The sequence below is a fragment of the Myxocyprinus asiaticus genome, chromosome 38 (genome assembly GCF_019703515.2).
Source record: "Myxocyprinus asiaticus isolate MX2 ecotype Aquarium Trade chromosome 38, UBuf_Myxa_2, whole genome shotgun sequence".
In the NCBI taxonomy this organism is placed as follows: Eukaryota; Metazoa; Chordata; class Actinopteri; order Cypriniformes; family Catostomidae; genus Myxocyprinus; species Myxocyprinus asiaticus.
In genome coordinates this window covers 8,059,358-8,079,626 of record NC_059381.1, presented here as the reverse complement: position 1 = coordinate 8,079,626, position 20,269 = coordinate 8,059,358, and the positions used below count along the sequence as shown (strand labels likewise).

Genomic DNA, 20,269 nt, shown 5'->3' with positions numbered 1-20,269 from the left:
AGGCAAGTATCCATCTAAACTTGCAGGCGGAATATTACTTACATAAATGAAGACATAAAAACGATTATAAATGTAAAAATAATAATTATAACGATGATAATAATCACTGAAATATAAATCATGGTTCGAGGTGAACGTGTTTTTGTATATTTTATGTTTTAATCACAGATGTATAGGCTGCAGGATTGTGGTCACAATAAACTGCTCTGTGGAAATAAAGTGAACTGAACTCAAAGCACCTCCTGAGCTGAGATGTCTGAGGTCATTTGCAGCATTCATATAAACTAACAAAATGTTCAGACAGTCTCCTTGCTGGTTTTTCCGACACATTCAGCGTCATTAGGCATAGCGTTTTTGCGCTGCGGCTCGCTTTGTGCGTGCGCTTGTAAAATTTATATTTTAAAGGCTCATTATTACGGTTTAGTATTTCTCTGTAATGTAGAACAGTGTTAGCAATGTTACTTATAACATTCTTTCTCAGCCCTGGAACTCAAACCATTTTCTAATGCCCCCCAAAATATATATATATATATATATGTAATTAAATTAATATCATAAACATGTGACAACTAGTCAAATAATGGCTTAAACTAATGCTTACTAGTCGACTAGGAAAATCTTTGGTCGGGGGCAGCCCTAAAAGTAGCGATCCTTACTGACCTAAGACAGGGAATGTTTTCTACGATTAAATGTCAGGAATTGTGGAAAAACTGAGTTTAAATGTATTTGGTGTATGTAAACTTCTGACTTCAACTGTATATATCCTTTGAACTGAGCCAAAAGGTCAGTGTGTGACGTTTCGATCTTCTATTTGTCCTGCGCCCTTTCGTCATCCAGATTCGCAGTTCACCAAACTTGAACTTTGATACGCATGGGTAGCGTCATACAAAATTTCTTCGCATGAGCTTGCATTTCTGGTCTCCCACGTTCGGATGCATTTGAATGGGAGTGACTGAATCATGATGTGTAGTGTGACTGCCCCTTAAGGTGGTGGAAAATGCTGATAACTGATTAATTGGCTGATAGTTTTTGATAGTGATACGATTTATTAAATGTTAAAAAACTTGCTTAGCCTTTCCTTTGATGGGCACAGACATAGAGACTTCAATAGTAAACAAATTAAGTCCCAGATGCAGTTATTTATTGTGTAACCATTATTCAATCTTCAAAAAATGAAGATTAGGAGCATAAGGCGAGACTAAGAACAAGCCCAAAATACACTTACTTATTTTGGGACTCTTATTTTGAAATAATGGAGACTTGGCTCCATTAAAATGCAAAGTATTTACCAAATGAAGCCTTATATAGCCTATATATTCACCACATTAAGGATTATATATATACATATCTCACCAGATGAGGTTTATTATTATTATTCACAAGATATGAAGTAGGAGACACAATGTATGTGCTAACGATGTACGTTTCCATAGTCGCATACTTCTTTTTATGCCCTAGCTTCAATTTAGAACACTTGATTTATCTAATCAAAATAACAGAAATTTACATTGAAGTGAGGATAAAAAGATGGATGAATATTGTCAGTCAGTGACTAGAGGTCACTGTTATACTGTAAAACCAAATTGTTCTAACTGTAGAACAATACCTCCAGCGCTGGCCACAGAGGAACACGCTGGAATAAAAAATAATTTTAAAAAACGCTGGCAATTATCGGCATAGATTTGTGTAACCGATAGTTCCAAAAAGCAACTATTGGAACCGATTAATCTGTAAAACGATATATCGGTCTATCTCGAAAACAGATAGCCTACTAAATACACTATTTGTCTGGTTTACTTACCTGCTCTTTGCCCGCAGTGACCTCCATGTTGCTGGAATCTGCTGGAATCTTGGTCTTTGTGTCTTTGATGCCGTGCATCAGCTGAATGTGTTTCTCAAGCAGCAATCTTCTGGCGAAAGTGCGACTGGGTTCTGGACAGTGTCTGGGGAAACAGAGTCATCAGATCTGTTTGACTCTCGTAAGTATTGCAGACAATCAGGAGGATTTGTTTTAGTGGAGCTGGTAAAGTGGTTTTTAAGAATTACATTTAAAAATCCAGAGTAAGTAATCTGGAATTGAATTCACAAGCACAGATGCAACTAAAGGAATTCTGAAGGATCAAGAAACACACGATACTCACTGGCATGAGTAGACCTTCCTCAGGCCCTTGTGTTTGATTCTGTTGTGTCTGCATAAACTGTGTGAGGAACTAAAGGACTTATCACACTGTCGACAAGGGTGCTTTTTCAGTTGCTGGTGTTGGAGTGAGACAGAGAAAGAAAAATGGCCATTTTAGTCAGAAAATCCATTTGCGAGTATCTGAATATTTCCTTCCATGCATGCTAAGTAGAGGTGTTCACACTAGAAGTGTACACTATGGCTGCTCATTCTACAAACTAATCTATTTTCATTTGAAAGCTCGGTTTTCAGTTTACCAACATCATAATTTTCCAAAGTATACTGTTATGGGAAGCGTTTTCGAAAGTCTCTGCTCTCAGAGGAGGAAAACAGTTCCAGTGTGGATTTTGGTAAGGTGTAAACGTAGCAAAATCAATGCATTTTCAGACAAAACTAATTAGTGTGTAAGTGGCCTAAGCCTCAGTAGTTGAGCTTTACTATAGTTTTACCCCACCTTCCCATGCTCTCTCTTCATGTGCGAGATGAAGACTTCTCTCTGTGTAAACAGCCGGTCACACTCCCTGCAGGTCCAGCCAGGACAGGAAGTGGAAGATTGGATTTTTTTGGGAATGTCTGTCCCATTGGTGTTCTTCTTTGTCGGGGGTGATGGCTTCTTCTCTCCCTTCTCCAGGCTGTTGACAGAGCCACCTTCCTTGTTGTTGGGGCTGGGGCTCATTGAATTAGTAGGTTTGGAGCTGAGCGGGAGATTGATGCCCAGGTTAGGAGGACCCTCGATGGTCTTTAAGGTGCCATGCATGGACTTGAGAGAATAAAAGAGAATTTTCTTATACCAACTGTTTTAGAAAACACCACTGAATGAAAATGCAAACATTTCATTCAAGGTATATGAGTTTGTGACAATGCAAATGGATTCTTTTTGAGATTTTATATAGAAGTATCCCTTTAAGCCTGATTTAATTCTCTTACTTTAATATGATCCAACATGAACTGCTTTTGGGCATAGTGCATGGCACAGTCAGGACACTTGAAGACAGACACTTTCTGACTAGATATGTGCTGGTCGAAGTGCGTGTATAGCAACGTCTGCTGGGTAAAAACGGTGTCACACATGGAACACTTGTAGATCATCCTGCAAAATAACAAGAAAAACATTTTCAATGAAGTGTGTCCTTTCTAACGTGCTTTGTTTCTTGTTGGTATAAGTTTTAATTCCCATTACAAAGTTCAATAGTTTAGGTTAGACTAAAGGTACCATACCATACCAATACCATAGCTCAGGGCACCTTCTCTCTCTCTCTAACATAAATGTTGCAGATATTTTTGTGTTGAAGGAATTATGACCACTGAGACTACCACACAGAAGGATGCCTACTTATTCTGCATTGAATGCTCACGTTGTCAGTGAGCCAGCTGATCATGTTTCCAACATGGTTACAGATAACACAGGAAGTGCAAACAAACCATCTGCTCTTTCCATTAGCAAGTGTTGATGAACATGACAGGGTTCATGGGAGGATGGTTGGGTTTATAGAAAGGACGCAGTAATTAAAGTCACCATGCATAATTTTTTTCTCCACTTGAAAAGGTCAGTGGTGTATGTGTTCTAAATGAACAAATCTGACATACCTATTGAGTTACTGTCTACTGAACTACAACAATTATTGTGAGCTGCTTTGTAACAGTAGCAGTGTAAAGACCAAGTAAGCACAGTAACAAATTGATTTGGAAGCATTTTGCCTCCAAAAAGGAAAGCATACAGCCCCAAAAGAATGTCTACAGTCAACAAAAGTAGCATTTGCATGAAACATTTTCAAGTAATTTTTATTATAATGTCTATATTATAATTCTCTTTATTTCTATTATAAATATGTTCTGTTATAACTGTGTGATTTCTAAAAATAAGGTACAGCAAAACAAATAATCTTAAAACTCCTAAACTCCATACTTAAAAATTACAGGAATAAACAATAGCAACTTAAGAAAGAAAATATCATGTTATTCCAACACAGTGGTGTCCATAAATCCACTTTGAAAATCTGGGATTACATTTAAACCTGGAAATAATCATAGTTTTAGGATTTTGAAAAATTTAAAACAAAGAAAAAATATTTCTCAAAAATTAATGATTGAAATAAAAACAAGAAATAATGTAATAAATAAGAAATATTTAAGCACTATTTCTCGCTCACTAATGTAATTTAAGCAAATTTGGGACCGTGAAAACATTGACCATTTTAACTCCTTTGTAAGAATGGTAAACAAAGCCAGCATTCAGTAACATTCCCACACCATGCTGGAATAACATGGATTATAAGGTGTTTTACAAAACAAAATACTGCAACATTTTTATATATACACTGGTAGCCTAAATATTGAATAATGTACAGATTTTGCTCTTATGGAAAGAAATTGGTGCTTTTTTTCACCAATGTGGCATTCAACTGATCACAATGTATAGTCAGGACATTAATAACATGAAAAATTACTATTATAATTTGAAAAAAAAATTCAGAACTTCTTAAACTACTTCAAAGAGTTCTCATCAAAAAATCCTCCACGTGCAGCAATGACAGCTTTGCAGATCTTTGGCATTCTAGCTGTCAGTTTGTCCAGATACTCAGGTGACATTTCACCTCATGCTTCCTGTAGCACTTGCCATAGATGTGGCTGTCTTGTCGGGCACTTCTCACGCACCTTACAGTCTAGCTGATCCCACAAAAGCTCAATGGGGTTAAGATCCATAACACTCTTTTCCAATTATCTGTTGCCCAATGTCTGTGTTTGTTTGCTCACTCTAACCTTTTCTTTTTTGATTTTCTGTTTCAAAAGTGTCTTTTTCTTTGCAATTCTTCCCATAAGGCCTGCACCCCTGAGTCTTCTCTTTACCGTTGTACATGAAACTGGTGTTGAGTGGGTAGAATTCAATGAAGCTGTCAGCTGAGGACATGTGAGGTGTCTATTTCTCAAACTAGAGACTCTGATGTACTTATCCTCTTGTTTAGTTGTACATCTGGCCTTCCACATCTCTTTCTGTCCTTGTTAGAGTCAGTTGTCCTTTGTGTTTGAAGACTGTTGTGTACACCTTTGTATGAAATCTTAAGTTTTTTTTTTTTTTGGCAATTTCAAGCATTGCTTAGCCTTCATTCCTCAAAAAATTATTGACTGATGAGTTTCTAGAGAAAGCTGTTTCTTTTTTTGCCATTTTTGACCTAATATTGACCTTAAGACATGTCAGTCTATTACATACTGTGGCAACTCAGAAACAAACACAAAGACAATGTTAAGCTTCATTTAACAAACCAAATAGCTTTCAACTGTATTTGATATAATGGCAAGTGATTTTCTAGTAACAAATTAGCAATTTAGCATGATTATTCAAGGATAATGTGTTGGAGTGATGGCTGCTGGAAATGGGGCCTGTCTAGATTTTATCAAAAATGACATTTTTCAAATAGTGATGGTGCTGTTTTTTACATCAGTAATGTCCTGACTATACTTTGTGATCAGTTGAATGCCACTTTGGTGAATTAAAGTACCAATTTCCTTCTGAAACAGCAAAATCTGTACATTATTCCAAACTTTTGGCCACCAGTGTATATATATAAAAAAGCATTTTCATTAGTGGTCTCAGACTTTTGGACTCCACTGTAATTTCAAACAAGCACCATTTTATATTAAATATTAAATGGTTTTACAGAGAGAAGACTCACTTGGGCTCTCCAATTTTAACTCCTGGGTGCTGGGTGTAGGCATGGGAATGTGTACCCGGGGCTGATTTGAAAGCCATAGGGCAGATGGGGCATTTGTAGAAGATTTCACAGTGGGATCCTTGAATGTGTGACTTGAGGGCGGCAACATCAGCAAAGATGACACAACAGTGTACACAGCTATGCCCAAGGAAGAAAAAGAGTGTTACTCATGCAAATAACCAATTCGCCTTTCTTTGTTTCCATAATCGATGCCAGTCACCTTTAATGCGGCATCAATTATGGGTGAAGGGCAGAATAATTACAGTGAATAGCTCTGTGATTGCCATTGTGAAAGCATGACGAGCACTCATTTCATGTTCCACTCAAAACAAATTAAACACTTAAGGACACTTTGTAGTACAATGCATTTTTATGCATAGATAGGAGCTTTTGAGGCAACTTAGATATAAGGGGAAAAAAATAATTTGAGGCCTGCAAAGATTGTTACCTAGTTTTGCAGAACTTTGAGTGAGGTTAATGGGATAGTTCAACCAAAAACGAAAATTTCTGTTGTCGTTTACTATCCCTAATGAGGCATTCTACCATTCACTTTTATAGTATGGAAAGATGTGCAATAAAATCATTTTTGGGTGAACTGTCCCTTTAAAATTCACCTAGTGTTGTCATTATATATTATGAGCTATAAATAAATAAAACTTCCTTTAATTACATAGAAAGGAAAGCCATTTCTGGGAGGCATGGAGACATTTTTAGGATACATGGAGATTGTTTTGTGCCGTGACAGTTATTGGGAGAAACGGGGTACTAACCGGTAGCCAACTCGGCGTGTGTAGTGCAGGCAGTTCTTGGTCACATGGGACTGAAAATGGACAGATCGACAGATGGCTCCACACTCAGGACAGATATATGGAGACTTGTGCTGATGGATCCGTTGATGGGAGGCAAAACTGCACTGGTTTGGCAGTAGCATTTGGCAAATGGTGCAGGTTTTCTGTTTTAATTGAAGGAAAAGAACAAACAACATTAAAATTGTATAAAAAAAAAAAAAAAAACATCTTCTATAAAATGAAAGATTGTACATTGTTAAAATATTGAAGTTGCTATTTGCACCCTTGTGTACCCAAAAAACAAAAAAAAAACAAAAAAAAAAAAACCACAATAAACACACTGAGAATAAATAAATACATACAGTATCGGGGCATCACTGCAGTGTGTTTATTGTGGGTTTTTTGGGGGGAGTCCCACAGAAAACAACACCAACCCTACCCCAAACCTAAATGTGACCCTAACCCTACACATAATCCTACCCCTTAAGGCCGACACATACTCTACGCAAGTACATGAATGCAGATGCGAGCGCTTGGCCACCGCATTGCCAACACAAGGTCCGGTTGAACATGCTTAACGTGCATTCTTGTGTTACCATGGCGGGAACAAATCTCAGTAATCAAGGGAGCGATAGAGTTACCTTCAAACGTCTGTGCCATTAAACTGGATATGTTATTATTCAGGTAAGTTGCTATAAATATATTGACTTTAACTTATTGCTAAACAGTATTCTCTTCAAACTGTTGCTCTGCCATGACAGTAGTTGAATTGAAAGAGAAAACTCCCCATAGAAGTGGACAGTTCACACTAATCTCGCTATAGCGCCCCTTGTGGCAACGTTGAGAATACAACACGTAGTTGCGTAAAGTTATGTTTTGCGGTCTGAAACATTTCAGAATGCAACGACGTGTGAAATCGGGTTTGTGTCGCATGATGCATCTGTGTTCACGTACTTGCATAGAGTATGTTTTGGTCCTTAATCTAACCTTAGTCTCGTGACACTTTCGCAAAAGGAGTAATACAATCTAGATACAACCAATGCCAAACTGTTTAAGAAAGTGACCGCTCTTTGCACACCAAACCAAGAAGGGAACTTGTGTGACCAACAGACCCTGCTCCCTACTCAGACCAAACCCTTCTCTAAACTCCCCATCCAAACAAATGTCTGTGACCAAATCACTGTGAGGAAGTCAACTTTGATGTTTATTTTTATTTATTATTGTAAGTAGTATTAAAGGAAATATTAAGAGTGAAGACAGGGAAAAAAGATGAGCAGAAGAGTGGGACAAAAGGCGAATTTAACTCAAAAAAACACATTCACACCGGTCTTTACTCTCCACGCCATTGCAGCGACACTTTGTCGTAAATTTCCGTGGTTCCCCCAGACCAAGTTTATTATCGTAAACTAAAACTAATTGTAAAAAAAAAAAAAAAATTTTAGTAAACTCAAATAAAAATACAAAATAACATAATTGGAAAAACTGAAACTAAACAAAAAATTCAAGGCTCTGAAACTAAAATAAAATAAAAATAATCTTAAATAAGATTTAGTTTTCATTTTTGTTGTGGTATGTTTTTAAACCCTTAAAACCGTCGTGACATGCCCCACCTTTTTTGGGGGGGGGGTCGTAATATTTCATTACAAAACATTACACAATGCGTAATAACAGTTCAAATTAATGCACAGATAAATAAAAAAAAGTATATTCAATGTAGGGATGCTGCAGTGTGAGTTTTTGACGGCTAAATTACCGTCTGAGAAAAAAATTATGGTTAACCGGTTTTACAATTATATGCACATTTTGTTATTATGCAACAGCACTGATGCAAAAAAATATATATTATATAACAACTGTCTAAACGTCTAAGTGAACGTATTTCTGGGGGATATGTGGATGCTTAGAGAAACCCTATAACAAGAAAACTGATAAATAGGCCTACACACACACACACACACACACACACAAAAGAGGTAATAAGAGACGCTCCAATCTAGGGCACAACACCGTTTATGCGCATACCGAGCTCAGTGATGTGCTTAAGTGTAAACAGAGTGCTTCAAAAGTGTGTAAATGTAAGATTACTGTAGGTGCGCAACATGTAGTTCATGGCATTAAACCGTTTTTTCTTCTGCATCAGTTTATTAAAGCAATGCGTTGTTCTGTCAGACACTCCAACATAAAGAATCGGCAACAGACTCTAAATACTGTCCACAACACCTTACAAATAAACCTGTGCATAATAATGAGAACATTGCTTACAGCAGGCAATTTAAAGTCCGATCATGACTAAAATTGACATTTATTGTTGAATTTATGTTTGACGGATATGAATCTGGTAGATCGAATTCCTCTGTTATATTTTGGAATTTGTGTGTTTAAGCTTCAGTTTCACATAAATTGAAAGTTCATGTTCAGTTCGGGACACCTGGCCATTAAAGCACTATGCAGCCACCATACGTAACCATAGCAACAGCTCCAGTACCCACACAGGCACAAGATTTTTCCTTTTTAGTCTAACGAAAAACTTTTATATTATATATTTATACACTATATATAATATTTTTGCCATGTGTAAATAAAGCATTTCACAGTTTTTAACCATGGATTCTAAATTCTTATGGTTAAATTAACCGTGATATTTTTAATCACGGTTAATAGTAGAACTATATAATCCTGTTATCCCTAATTCAAAGCATACTCTTAAATATTTATACACTGCATCATATCAAACATTCAGAAAAAGCATTACGGTTAATGTTACAGAAAAAATGTTCCCTTTCAGAAAATTACAATTCTTACCATCTGAAATGCCTGTCTGCTTTCCTCACCATGAAAAACAACTGATAATTTCTATGGATGCCTTTAACATCTTCACTGACTCCACATATGACTCATGTGATATATTTCATGTTTTCTAAATCCATACGAAAGTTTTGTGTGGGTAACAGACCGACAGACCGAAATTGCACGTTGTCAGCCACTGACATGTGAGTTTTATTCCTGCAGGTGGCGCTTGACCCTTCAAATCTGAATCCTCCATTCATCCGCTTTTAAATCTAAGAACACTTTATATCCATTTGGAGACATTTTACACTGGATAGTTATTTTTACCTGTGAATGAAAATCCGCCTCAGCATTATCTATAAAAGCATTTTTAAAAATCCTCATCCAGTAATAATAAATGAATGTGAGTTCATGCATCCAGGCCAGCCCTGTGAAAAGTAACAGGTACCACGTGACACGGCGATACCAACTCGTACAACGGAGGGGGGACTTCAGTTTTTTGTCACAATATGACAGACTCACAGCCACACATAAAAATATATAAACAACGACAGATGCATGATCACCCCATTCACAGCATTGGGGGGTTCATGTGCCCCCCATCTCCCCCAATTCTACGCCAGTGGTTGTTAATATCAAACAACTCACTGTTTTTGACTGGACAACTTTATTAGCTTAAAAAAGTATTAATGTATTATAGAGTACATTATACAGTGAAGACCAGTAGTAATTAGGCTCTTTGTTGCATTTCATTCAGAATGTTTACTTGAATGCTTGATACTGCTGTTAAAAACATTTAAAGCTGTTAACAAAAGCACTGTTTTCTTAATTTTGTATTTTTTGTTCTATTACTTTTAATATATTTCTAGTCATTGCTGTATTGTTATTTTATTGCTGACTGTTTGGTAGTCTTGAATAAATATACATTACAAATTAGTTAGTGTCATTATTTCTTGTGAAAAGCTTGTATTGAGAATTGTCAAATTTCACTTACAACTACAGAAATATTAGTTTTGTGACAATGTACATATTGTGCATGGTAGATCTTGCTGCAAATTGCAATAACACGAAAAAGTAGATCTCAATCCAAAGAAGTGTGAGCTGTAGATGATGGAGATGGTGGCTTTTCTTTATTTGACTACCGTATGTAACATAATTAAACTACCATATGACAATAGCCTCCTACCCAGCGCAGATGACATTTCTGTCGCAGAGAACTGAGTTGATTGCATAAGTGTAGTTTCAGCAGGGCCGTTTCTATGGATATGGGGGCCCCAAGCGAAATCCTACTTGGAGGGCAACCGCAATAATATTATCTACAAATTAGACATTGGGGAGTCCAGCAATACATCCCACATTACATAAATGCCTGTTTTCCCCATTCTCCAATTATGCCTTAATATAAATACTAAAAAACTAAAACTAACAAGTAACTAACAAACAAAACTAAAACTAACAAAGAGCTAACAAACAAAATGAAAACTAAACTAAATTCGAGTGAAAAATTGAAAGTGAAATAGAAATAAAAACTAAATAAAAACTACAAAACTATTATAACCTTGCCCCAGACTACTGGGGCGCAAACAGCCGTGATGTGTGGTAGGTGCTATTTACACCTGGGAGCAAACAGTCACTAAGAAAATACTGAAAATGTTCTTACATCACAAATAATATATATACCCACCTGTCCACCTGACTCAGCAGCCTGCTGGTAGTGCATTGCAAGAGATGACTCTTCCTGAAATGTCTCACTACATTCTAAGCACTTTAAACTCGATCTGCAAACTTTGGAGGTGTCCTTGTCCAAGGGCATGGCAGCCACAACAGGAGCCGTAGAGGGGGCAGAGATCACTGTGTTTGGGTTTCCCTTCCCTTGACTTCCCCCCATTGATGATCCAATGTTAGTTAATGTGCTGGGGGAACTGGAAATGGCTGATGGTGCAAGGATCATCTGGTCAACTGGAATTGGCTTCAAGATGAGATGTGAACACTGCATGACTACCCCTTTGTCTTTGTGGCTCCTGGCATGAGACAGAAGACTGCACTTGTTGTAGAAGACCAGATTCTTGGCACAGTGGTTGCAAGTGACCTCAATGCGGACACTTCTACGGTCATAATGCTGAGTGAGGCTTTTTTCCAAGGCAAAAGAATCACCACATTCCAAGCATTTGTATCCACGGGACGGTAAAGATATACATGCTGAAGTGGGAGGGCTGAGGTTGGGTACATAAACTGGCACAGGGTTAATGCCACTTAAAACTTTGTTGAAGGCCTCTACCACCGAGCTCTGGGAGCTGGTTAAAACCTGGACCCGGGACACTTTCTTCTGTTGTTGTTGGGCCAACAGGGCTTGCTTGATGGGTTGCTGGGGCTTGGTCAGTACCTGGTGGAGCTCGGCTGTTGATGCATTCTGGGGCAGAAGATTCAAGTTGGTGAGGTGGACAGTCTTTGGCACAAGTTTGGAGTTGGTTAGGTTTGTTAGGCTGGACGCAGGCACCATGACAGTTTGTTGCTGAATGGCATTAGCAGCTTTGAGGATGGCACTGCTGGCACTCTGAACGGATGCCGCCGGTATGACTGTGGCTTTCACAGTTGTATTGTTGGAAAGTTTCAGGTTAATTACCTGGGAGCCTGCCGTCTTAACGGCTGAGACAGGTAAGAAGGCAGTGGCCACCGGCTTAATGGTCATTTGTTTCGTTACCTCAATAGCAGAGCCAGCAGAAGTTGCTACTACATTGGTGGGTAGAGCTGTTCTGGTGGAAGTTGAGAAGACTGAAGGCAAGGTTGATGAGGACAGCAGGGATGAGACAACATTTGATGGAGAATCGATACCTTTCCTCAAGCCTTCAGCATCAAACTCTGGCAGCACTCTGGTCACTGTCCTCTTGATCTGCCCTGAAGAGGTCTTGATGGTTTTTATGCGGACTTTGGGAATGACTGGGATGGATCCCGCTGGAGATGAAGGAGACCCTTTGCTGCTGCTTTCACTTGTAATACTGCAAGGGCTCTCTGGCTGTTTTGAGAGCACCTTCTTTGGAAGCTCCAGAGATGACTCCAGTTCTGGAAGTTTCTCTGTAACTTTGGAGATCTTTTTAGCCTCTCTGGGTGAATCTTGAGGTGTGGAAAGGGACTCTGGATATGTTGCTTCTGTGCTAGCTTTCTTCGCACTGAATGCAGCAATTGCAGCAATACAGGATGAGAGTTTTGAAGATGATTTGGCCTTGGATTGGGAAAGGCTGGTTGCGCTCAACCCAACAACTGGTTCTCTTTGCTCTTTAGCTTCTTGGGACCTGGAGATTTCTTTGGGCTGCTCCTCAGTTTTTCTTAGTTTTTGAGAGTCATGTAGATTTGAGTGACCATTGGCATTAATATTTTCAACTTTCAAATGATTGTGGTTGCCATTCGCTTTAGGCTTTGATGGAGCATCTGCCATTACAGGCTTAGAGTGCTGCATATGCTGCTCTTCAGGCTTCGAGCTTAGACCACTTAGAGGGTTCGGTATGACAGGTAAATTATTTTGTTGGTCTGCAGGGTCGTCTACTTCGATCTTGTCATCATCGTCAAACTCCTCAGCACTAGAGATGGGACTGAACTGGTTGAATGTTACGATATTTCCTGCCATCCCATGAATTTCACTTTTCTGGAGCTTATCGCTCTCCTTGTTGTATCTGTTATTGGGTGACATGGGCAAGGAACCATTGTGTACTCCATTTCCGACAGTGGGGTGGACATCCTTTTCTGAAAGAGCATGTTCACTAGCATCAAAGTTTCTGACGTTCTTGACTATGACACTAACCCCAACATCTGGACCAGAGGAGACATGGGAGTCCTCTTCATGTTGTACACTGTGTTTGATCTGTCCCTCATGGTCATCATGGCCAGACTCAATAGCGGCCTTGGGATCGACCATATCAGGAATGTCAAAGGCCGCAAGCAGGTCATCAAAGTCTGGGGTTTTCATGTCACCCATGGTTTTAGGAGATTGAGGGCAAAACCTTTGGGACACATAGAATAAGACACTTCTATTACAATTAGATAAATAAAATAGAGTCTTTGCCGGGTTCGACTGTGTGAATCAAAAGCAGGAACTGCTATTTAAAATCTCTGAGAAATAGCTTAAATACAAGACAAGATTACATGAAAACAAATAACATTCTGCATCACTTTATGTTCTTTCGCACTACACAAAACCTATACAAAATGACCACAACCTGGACTAAACGTATTCTCAAGCCATAACAGCCTTTCAGTTGTTCTATTAAACGACCATATTATAAAGCTATTTTCTGACTGACAGCATTTTTATTTCATTTTATATCAAGTCAAGTCATTTTTTTTTTTTTTTTTTGTATAGCGCCTTTCACAACACACATCGTTTCAAAGCAGCTTTACAGAAGATCAGGCATTAACAGAAGATAAAACTGTAATATCTATAATGTCTTAGGGTGCTTTCACACTGGCAGTTTAGTTCGAAACAGAGCACGGTTCGCATGAAAAATTGGTAATGTGAAAGCTGTCATGCGGACCGGGGAGCGCACCTCGATACCGAACCCGAGACTACCTGTAGGAGGTGGTCTGAGTTCAGTTACAATGGAACTGTAGCGCGATTCGCGTGAATGTAAAAGCAACTCGGACTCGGGTGTGCACTCGTTCAGGAAGTAAAGTAACCTGCGCATGCGTTTTAGCCGATGACGACATCTATCTATCTATCTATCTATCTATCTATACACCTTATAAATACTATATATAAATACTATTATAGGTTATAAATATAGGGTATAATAGGAGATGACAGTGGCGATAACTTCACCTTGGACACGAGCGTGAGTAAGCGTGCAGTGTAAACAAAGATGCAAATGAATTCCTTGCAATCAGCTGTCTCCTCAAAAAACGCAGTTTGCGAACAGCAGCAAGCCGCCTTCCCCTGGACATCTGATGAGTTACACCATGAAGCGCACACATACGCAGTTGTCGTTCACTCTGCTGTGCATAATGGCACCAAAATAACAAAAAAACAAAAAGTATGATGAGTCGCGTTGTGTTCTCCATGCGTGTTTGTGATGACGTAAGATGAATGGACAGGGGTTCGATAGAATCAAGTGAGTGTGAAACCAGACCAAAGCTGCGGGGGGCACCGGGATCAGTCGCACTCGGAATCGGACCGCAGCAAACGTGCCCAGTGTGAAAGCCCCCTTAGAGTCATCATTGTGTAGTTTGATAAAATACAATTATGTATTGTTTAAAATAAGTAATTAAATAATAATTATATTTATAATAATAATTATATATTTAATTCATTTTAATCTTCTTAAATCTCTGATATCATAAAACTGGGTCATAATAATAGATATCAGAATTTCATATTCGAAACCACTGATTGATCCTCCCCCTAATTCAGATTAGTGGTCGATCAATATGTTTTTTTCAGTGGACCATTCTTAAACTATTATATTTGCCCTCCCCAATCCAGAATTTGCAGTAAATTACGCCTAGATGGTTGTCTAAAACAGGCCTTTATTATTTGTAATACCTAATTTTATCTGCTCATTTCATTTAAATTATAATAATGATTCACTGTGCATGCATACAATACAAAAACAAATTGAAATCAGCTACTGAGAGATGTGAATACCTATTCATGTTAATTACTAATGCATGCTATATCCAACCGCGCCTGTAGATGCAAAAAAAAAGCAACTCTTCTGAGACACAAATTTATCAGTTTAAATGCACGTAAATAAGATTTTAAATGAATTGGAACTGATATTCTATAGTTTCTGTCTAGATATTTTGTTGAGCATAATTCCTTGACAACAGAAGCTTGCTTAAGACTGCTTTTGTTTAAGGCCTAAACAAACAGTAATCTCTTTTAAACTAGCATTTTTTTAAATATTATTATTATTATTATTATTTGCTCTTGCTCATTTTACTAAGCTGGGACATGAATACATCTATTGCAAAAGCAGTTTATAAAACAATACAATAGCATTTAAACAAATTACTATTTTCTCATATTAAAGGTGTTGAAGAATTAAAAACAAAAACCACAAAGAAAAAAAAGGCTGTGCTAGTGAGGTTAGCCAACACTCTTTACTCCTGCTGCTGCTGCTTTTATTGAAATGGAAGAGAGCACTGCAGCCCTGCCTCCATTACAGCTAATAACATCTGCACGCACAGGGTATGCAGGGCCAAGACGGCCTTCCCACACACAATGGAGCCAATGTGGTTAGGCATGTAAGCAGAGAAGGTGCAAGAAAACAAAAGAGAGAAAAAGAAGGAGAGAAATAAGGACAAGAGAATTGTAATGAAAGGCATTAAGCTGTGGATGCCAATATGGGGCCTGTACACATTTACAGCCATACAGCCTTGGCCAAGCTGCCCAATTTCAAACAAGGGTGTACCTCACAGGAAAACAAATGTGATTTTAAGCTTCAGTTTCAATCCAAGGCCTTTAATATCAGGAAGCTGTACAACACAACAGTCCAACTATTACAACGCCACACAATAAACTGTGAACAAACATGCAAACATATAGAATTGGAAACATGCAAATGATCCACTCCTCACCCAGAGTATTCCGACAACTTTACAGCAAAACACATTTGCTTTCCTTCCTTCCTACCTTCCTCTCTTTCTGTCTCTCTTCCTATTCAACCCCCCCCCCCAACAAAACACCACCACTTCCCTCCTCCCTGACAGCAGAGAGGGGAAAAAAAATCCACTTTTTGGGCTGGGCCCATCAAGAACCGATCCACCAGGAAGGACAACAAGCCAAGGCCATTCTCGATGGTGACCACCATGAAAAACAGTATATAGTGACCCAGCACTGTAGCTGGTCCCCATATCTGCTCAGTTCTCATAGCAGCAATGCCTAATGGCTGCTTTCCTCTCTGTAAGACCAGCTCTGGCATACATAAGCATTTTCAGGTATGCAAACAGTGTCTCTTCAATGCCCGTGGTAAGGGCTGTATCATTTCTGAAGCCCCGTTTGCTGGTTTGACTGCCATGGAGCACTCGGCTATCTGCCTGTAGCACAGTGACTGTATTGTTTCTGAGCCTCCTCGTCTGCCTCAAACCGGTTTCAGCCAGTTCTGGTCACCCTGCATAATGTGTGTGCTGCAGTGACTGCCACACTGGAGACACAGGAGCTGCCTTTTTTCACCATCAAATTTTCAAGATTCCTGCAAAAATATCACCTTGGGTGTGCATTAATATTATTGGATGCGGATTTGAAGAGTATGTGTTCAGAATAAGGCTGGAATTCATGTTTGCCAAGCTGAATCAAACGATAGGCCTGAAAAACACACACTATGGAGAATGTTTCTGGAAAAACATGCACACCAGAGACTGAAAGCTGGTTCATATGGATGGAAAGATTGATGGCAAAAAAGAAAATGAAAGACAAATAACAGATGCACATTCCAGGAAATACCACAAACACTGTGTAAGCCAAAAACACATCGAGCACACAGAGATAGCAAGTAGAATTTAAACAGCCTCGGTACCTGACCTCTGTTTGATTGTGCCTCTTGGTTTTACCCCATTCTGCAGCACTGGACTGCTTCTATTTCCTACTCTGCCTCCCTTCTCCTCTCCCTCTCTCACCCTCTCTCTCTCTCACTCTCACACTCTCCATGGTCCCTGTTCCTCTCTTCTATCCAGAGTCCCTGCTTCTTCCTTTGTGTTTTTTCCAACAAAATGAGTAAGAAAGGGGGAAAAACAGTTCTTTCAATTAAAATCAGCTGGTCGCCCCTAATCCTCCAGCTCTGGGCAACCATGTATCCTCTCTCCACTAAATGAAAAGGCAAAACAAAGGCCATAACACATATAAATACACACACACACACACACACACGGGAAAAACTAGGCTTTCGCCCTACCCTGGTTCTCCTCTCCCCTACTACCAGTAATCTCCATGGAAAGGCTTATGCAAGAGTCCAGCCAGGCCCCATTCTGTGTTTGTGACTTTTTTCTACACTATGAGCTTGGTTCCTGTTCTATAGGTCAGACTCTCCTCCACAAACTCAAGGCGGTGCAGGAAGGAAGGGGGCAGTGTTCCAACAAGCAGCTCTGGCCTTTTGTCTTTGCATGCACTCTGAGGGGGGAGGGGGATCCGTGCAGGGACGAGACTTCAGACTGCAACCAGCTGAGGCAACCAAAGGGAAGAGAAACAGATTTAAGGAGAGAGGGGAACAGGCAGAAGAGAGTTGGAGAAAGAATTAAGGAATATGAGAAGAGACTGGAAGGAGGGGTGAAGGGAGCCTTTCTAGTATGACATTTACTGAGAGACAGCAAGCAGGAAGAACAAAGGCGCTGGCTTGTTTGAGCCAAACAGGATAGAATGAGGTCATATCATATACTGCATGTGTGTTGTTTTTTTAACACAGGTGTGTAGAGAAACGTTCAGTAAGCAATATTACACTATTCCATTCATAACATTCTATTCAAATTCTATGGGCTCAAACGTGTTTGTATTTAGCACATTATAGCATATTTAGCATTTTAAAACAGTTGCTATGCATTCTATACATCCTAAAATGGCAGGAATTTCCTTGAGGCCATTTTTAAGTTATAAAACAAATATTCCCAGTCTTGGACGCTGATTGGTCAAGGCAGCATTCCAGCCGAAAAAAAAACATGATTTAGAAATAGTAGTAATGGCACGAGGCACGTGTCCACCCAGACACTGTGTATATCACTGCCAGCACCCATAGGGGCCAACTATTAAACTTAGTTTAGACTTAACATTTCTAGGAATGGATGACACTTACTGAATATACTAAATAATGCCTCAATGAAAATGTGCAACACTGTGCATTGTGCCTAACACCCTTTACCCCTGACACAGCACAGCCTTTTGTACATTATTGCTTAATTATGGCCCTATGACACCATTTCTGTTTACACTACATGATACAATGAAGCAATATAAAAATAAGCAATAGATGCTTCTAATTTCTGCCCCCCAGATTTAGCTGAGCAAACAATTTGATTTGAAAAGCCCTTTGAGAAAGCAGAAAAATGCAAAACCCAAGACTGGAGGACTATCAAATACTAGACAGACTGAGGGCCAGTCTTGAACTTATGAACGCTGACCCCTATCATGGAGATAATCTTTCATATTGAAAGCACAGCTTCTTGCACATACATTTTTTTCCCTTTATAAAAAAGTACTAAGAAAATGTATATTTGAACTATACATTTTAATTATAATATTTATGTATTTATGGCAGGGGGGTTTCTCCCCTTTTCTCCCCAATGTGCTCTAAGTCCTCATGGTCGCCTCAATCCGGGTGGTAGAGGACGAATCTCAGCTGCCTCTGCGTCTGAGACCGTCAGTCTGTGCATCTTATCATGTGGCTTGTTGAGCGTGTTTCCGCGAAGATCTAGTGCGTGTGGAGGGTCACGCTATTCTCCGCAGCATCCACACACAACTCACCACGTGCCCCACCGAGAGTGAGAACCACAATATAGTGACCACGAGGAGGTTAACCCAACATGACTCTACCCACCCTAGCAACCGGGCCAATTGGTTGCTTAGGAAGCCTGGCTGGAGTCACTCAGCACGCCCTGGATTCGAACTTGCAACTCCAGGTGTGGTAGTCAGCGTCTTTACTTGCTGAGCTACCCAGGCCCCCCAGCTATAAATAATTATTAAACAATAAATAATATACAATAACACTCAAAGAAAATGATGACTCAGGAAAAAAAACAAAACAAAAAAACATTTATTATAATTTTAAACATCTTTTCTTGTATTAAATAGTGAAAAGCCTGGCAATGATTGTTGTTCAGTGTGGCCTACATGAGGTTTCTTGAATCATTTACAGGCAGTGAGTTGCTCACATCTGTGATGACTTTGGAAAACTGGAATGAGAAAAACATGAATGCATGTAGCTATTGCAAAATAAACCAACATACCCAAAGTACACAGTACGAAAAGCCCCATTCAAATAATAATAATATTTTTTTTTTTAAAACATGACGGCAGCAACATATGTATCCTCTCCATTACACCACATTATCAGCAACCATCCTGGCCTTGTACAACCAGGAATATCCACAATGACAGCTACTGGAAATACCTATTAAAAGAGCAAAGAACAGATGCTGACCTACCTGTGGGTTATTGTAAGAACGGGGCTGTGTCTCAATTAAAAGCTTGCATGAGAGGGCTCTTCTTCTCAGTAGGGCAGCAAAGGCAAATTTCAAAGGCAAGAAGGCCAGCCATGATTCTTGCTGCACCACCAAATTCAGCAGAGCCAAAAATGACACACATATTCAGTATGCATGCAAGAGGGACTCAAAGGAATACATTGCAGTGCTTTGAAAAAGCTTTGCAAAACGTTGCTATGGGTGCATGCAGCCCTCATGACAGCATAGCTCTAAAATGATCGAGAATACATGGCTTTCCCCCTGCCTGCCGACTACAGCAGTAAGACATGGAGAGGTTGCTGCTGCCCACCCCACGAGATGCAAGCGCAGTCACGTGACGCCCCTGTGTCCTATTGATTCCTCATTTTGTCATAAAGCAGCCAGTTGCAACATTTTAACATTCGAGTTTTAGAACGTTCTATGGCATCAAGAACGAATTCTCGCAAAGCGCGGGTTGTTTATTCGCTTCCTGTTAACGGAAATAATAAGGATGTTGGTTTTGTTTGTTTTCATCTCGTTTTGGAGACATACTCTTAAGTCGCGTTTGTCGCTAAACACGTCCATGCGATGTATTTCAGCTCTTACGTTACTAAAATATCGTTATAATGGCGGACCGATGGGACATGGCCACATAACATTTGTGGATTGTT

At 39.3% G+C, this 20,269-nt stretch overlaps 1 protein-coding gene across 4 annotated transcripts in view; it reads right to left on the bottom strand.

Annotated features, from left to right (window-relative positions):
* The window catches only part of znf532 (zinc finger protein 532), a 30,154-nt gene extending 10,204 nt beyond the window's left edge, over window positions 1-19,950 (bottom strand). The window contains exons 1-10 of one of the 4 annotated variants that reach the window (XM_051676814.1): window positions 16,032-16,097; window positions 15,866-15,929; window positions 15,097-15,138; window positions 11,149-13,459; window positions 6,660-6,841; window positions 5,851-6,027; window positions 3,107-3,269; window positions 2,634-2,939; window positions 2,142-2,254; window positions 1,802-1,943 (exon numbers count right to left, since the gene is read on the bottom strand). In XM_051676814.1, the coding sequence (XP_051532774.1) occupies window positions 1,802-1,943; window positions 2,142-2,254; window positions 2,634-2,939; window positions 3,107-3,269; window positions 5,851-6,027; window positions 6,660-6,841; window positions 11,149-13,459; window positions 15,097-15,104 (3,402 nt within the window). In that variant the 5' untranslated portion in view covers window positions 15,105-15,138; window positions 15,866-15,929; window positions 16,032-16,097. Of the gene's footprint in view, window positions 1-1,801; window positions 1,944-2,141; window positions 2,255-2,633; window positions 2,940-3,106; window positions 3,270-5,850; window positions 6,028-6,659; window positions 6,842-11,148; window positions 13,460-15,096; window positions 15,139-15,865; window positions 15,930-16,031; window positions 16,098-16,974; window positions 17,001-17,344; window positions 17,416-19,583 lie in introns of those variants that run through there. The other 3 variants (XM_051676815.1, XM_051676816.1, XM_051676817.1) reach the window with 3 other exon arrangements.
* Window positions 19,951-20,269: the final 319 nt, after the last annotated feature.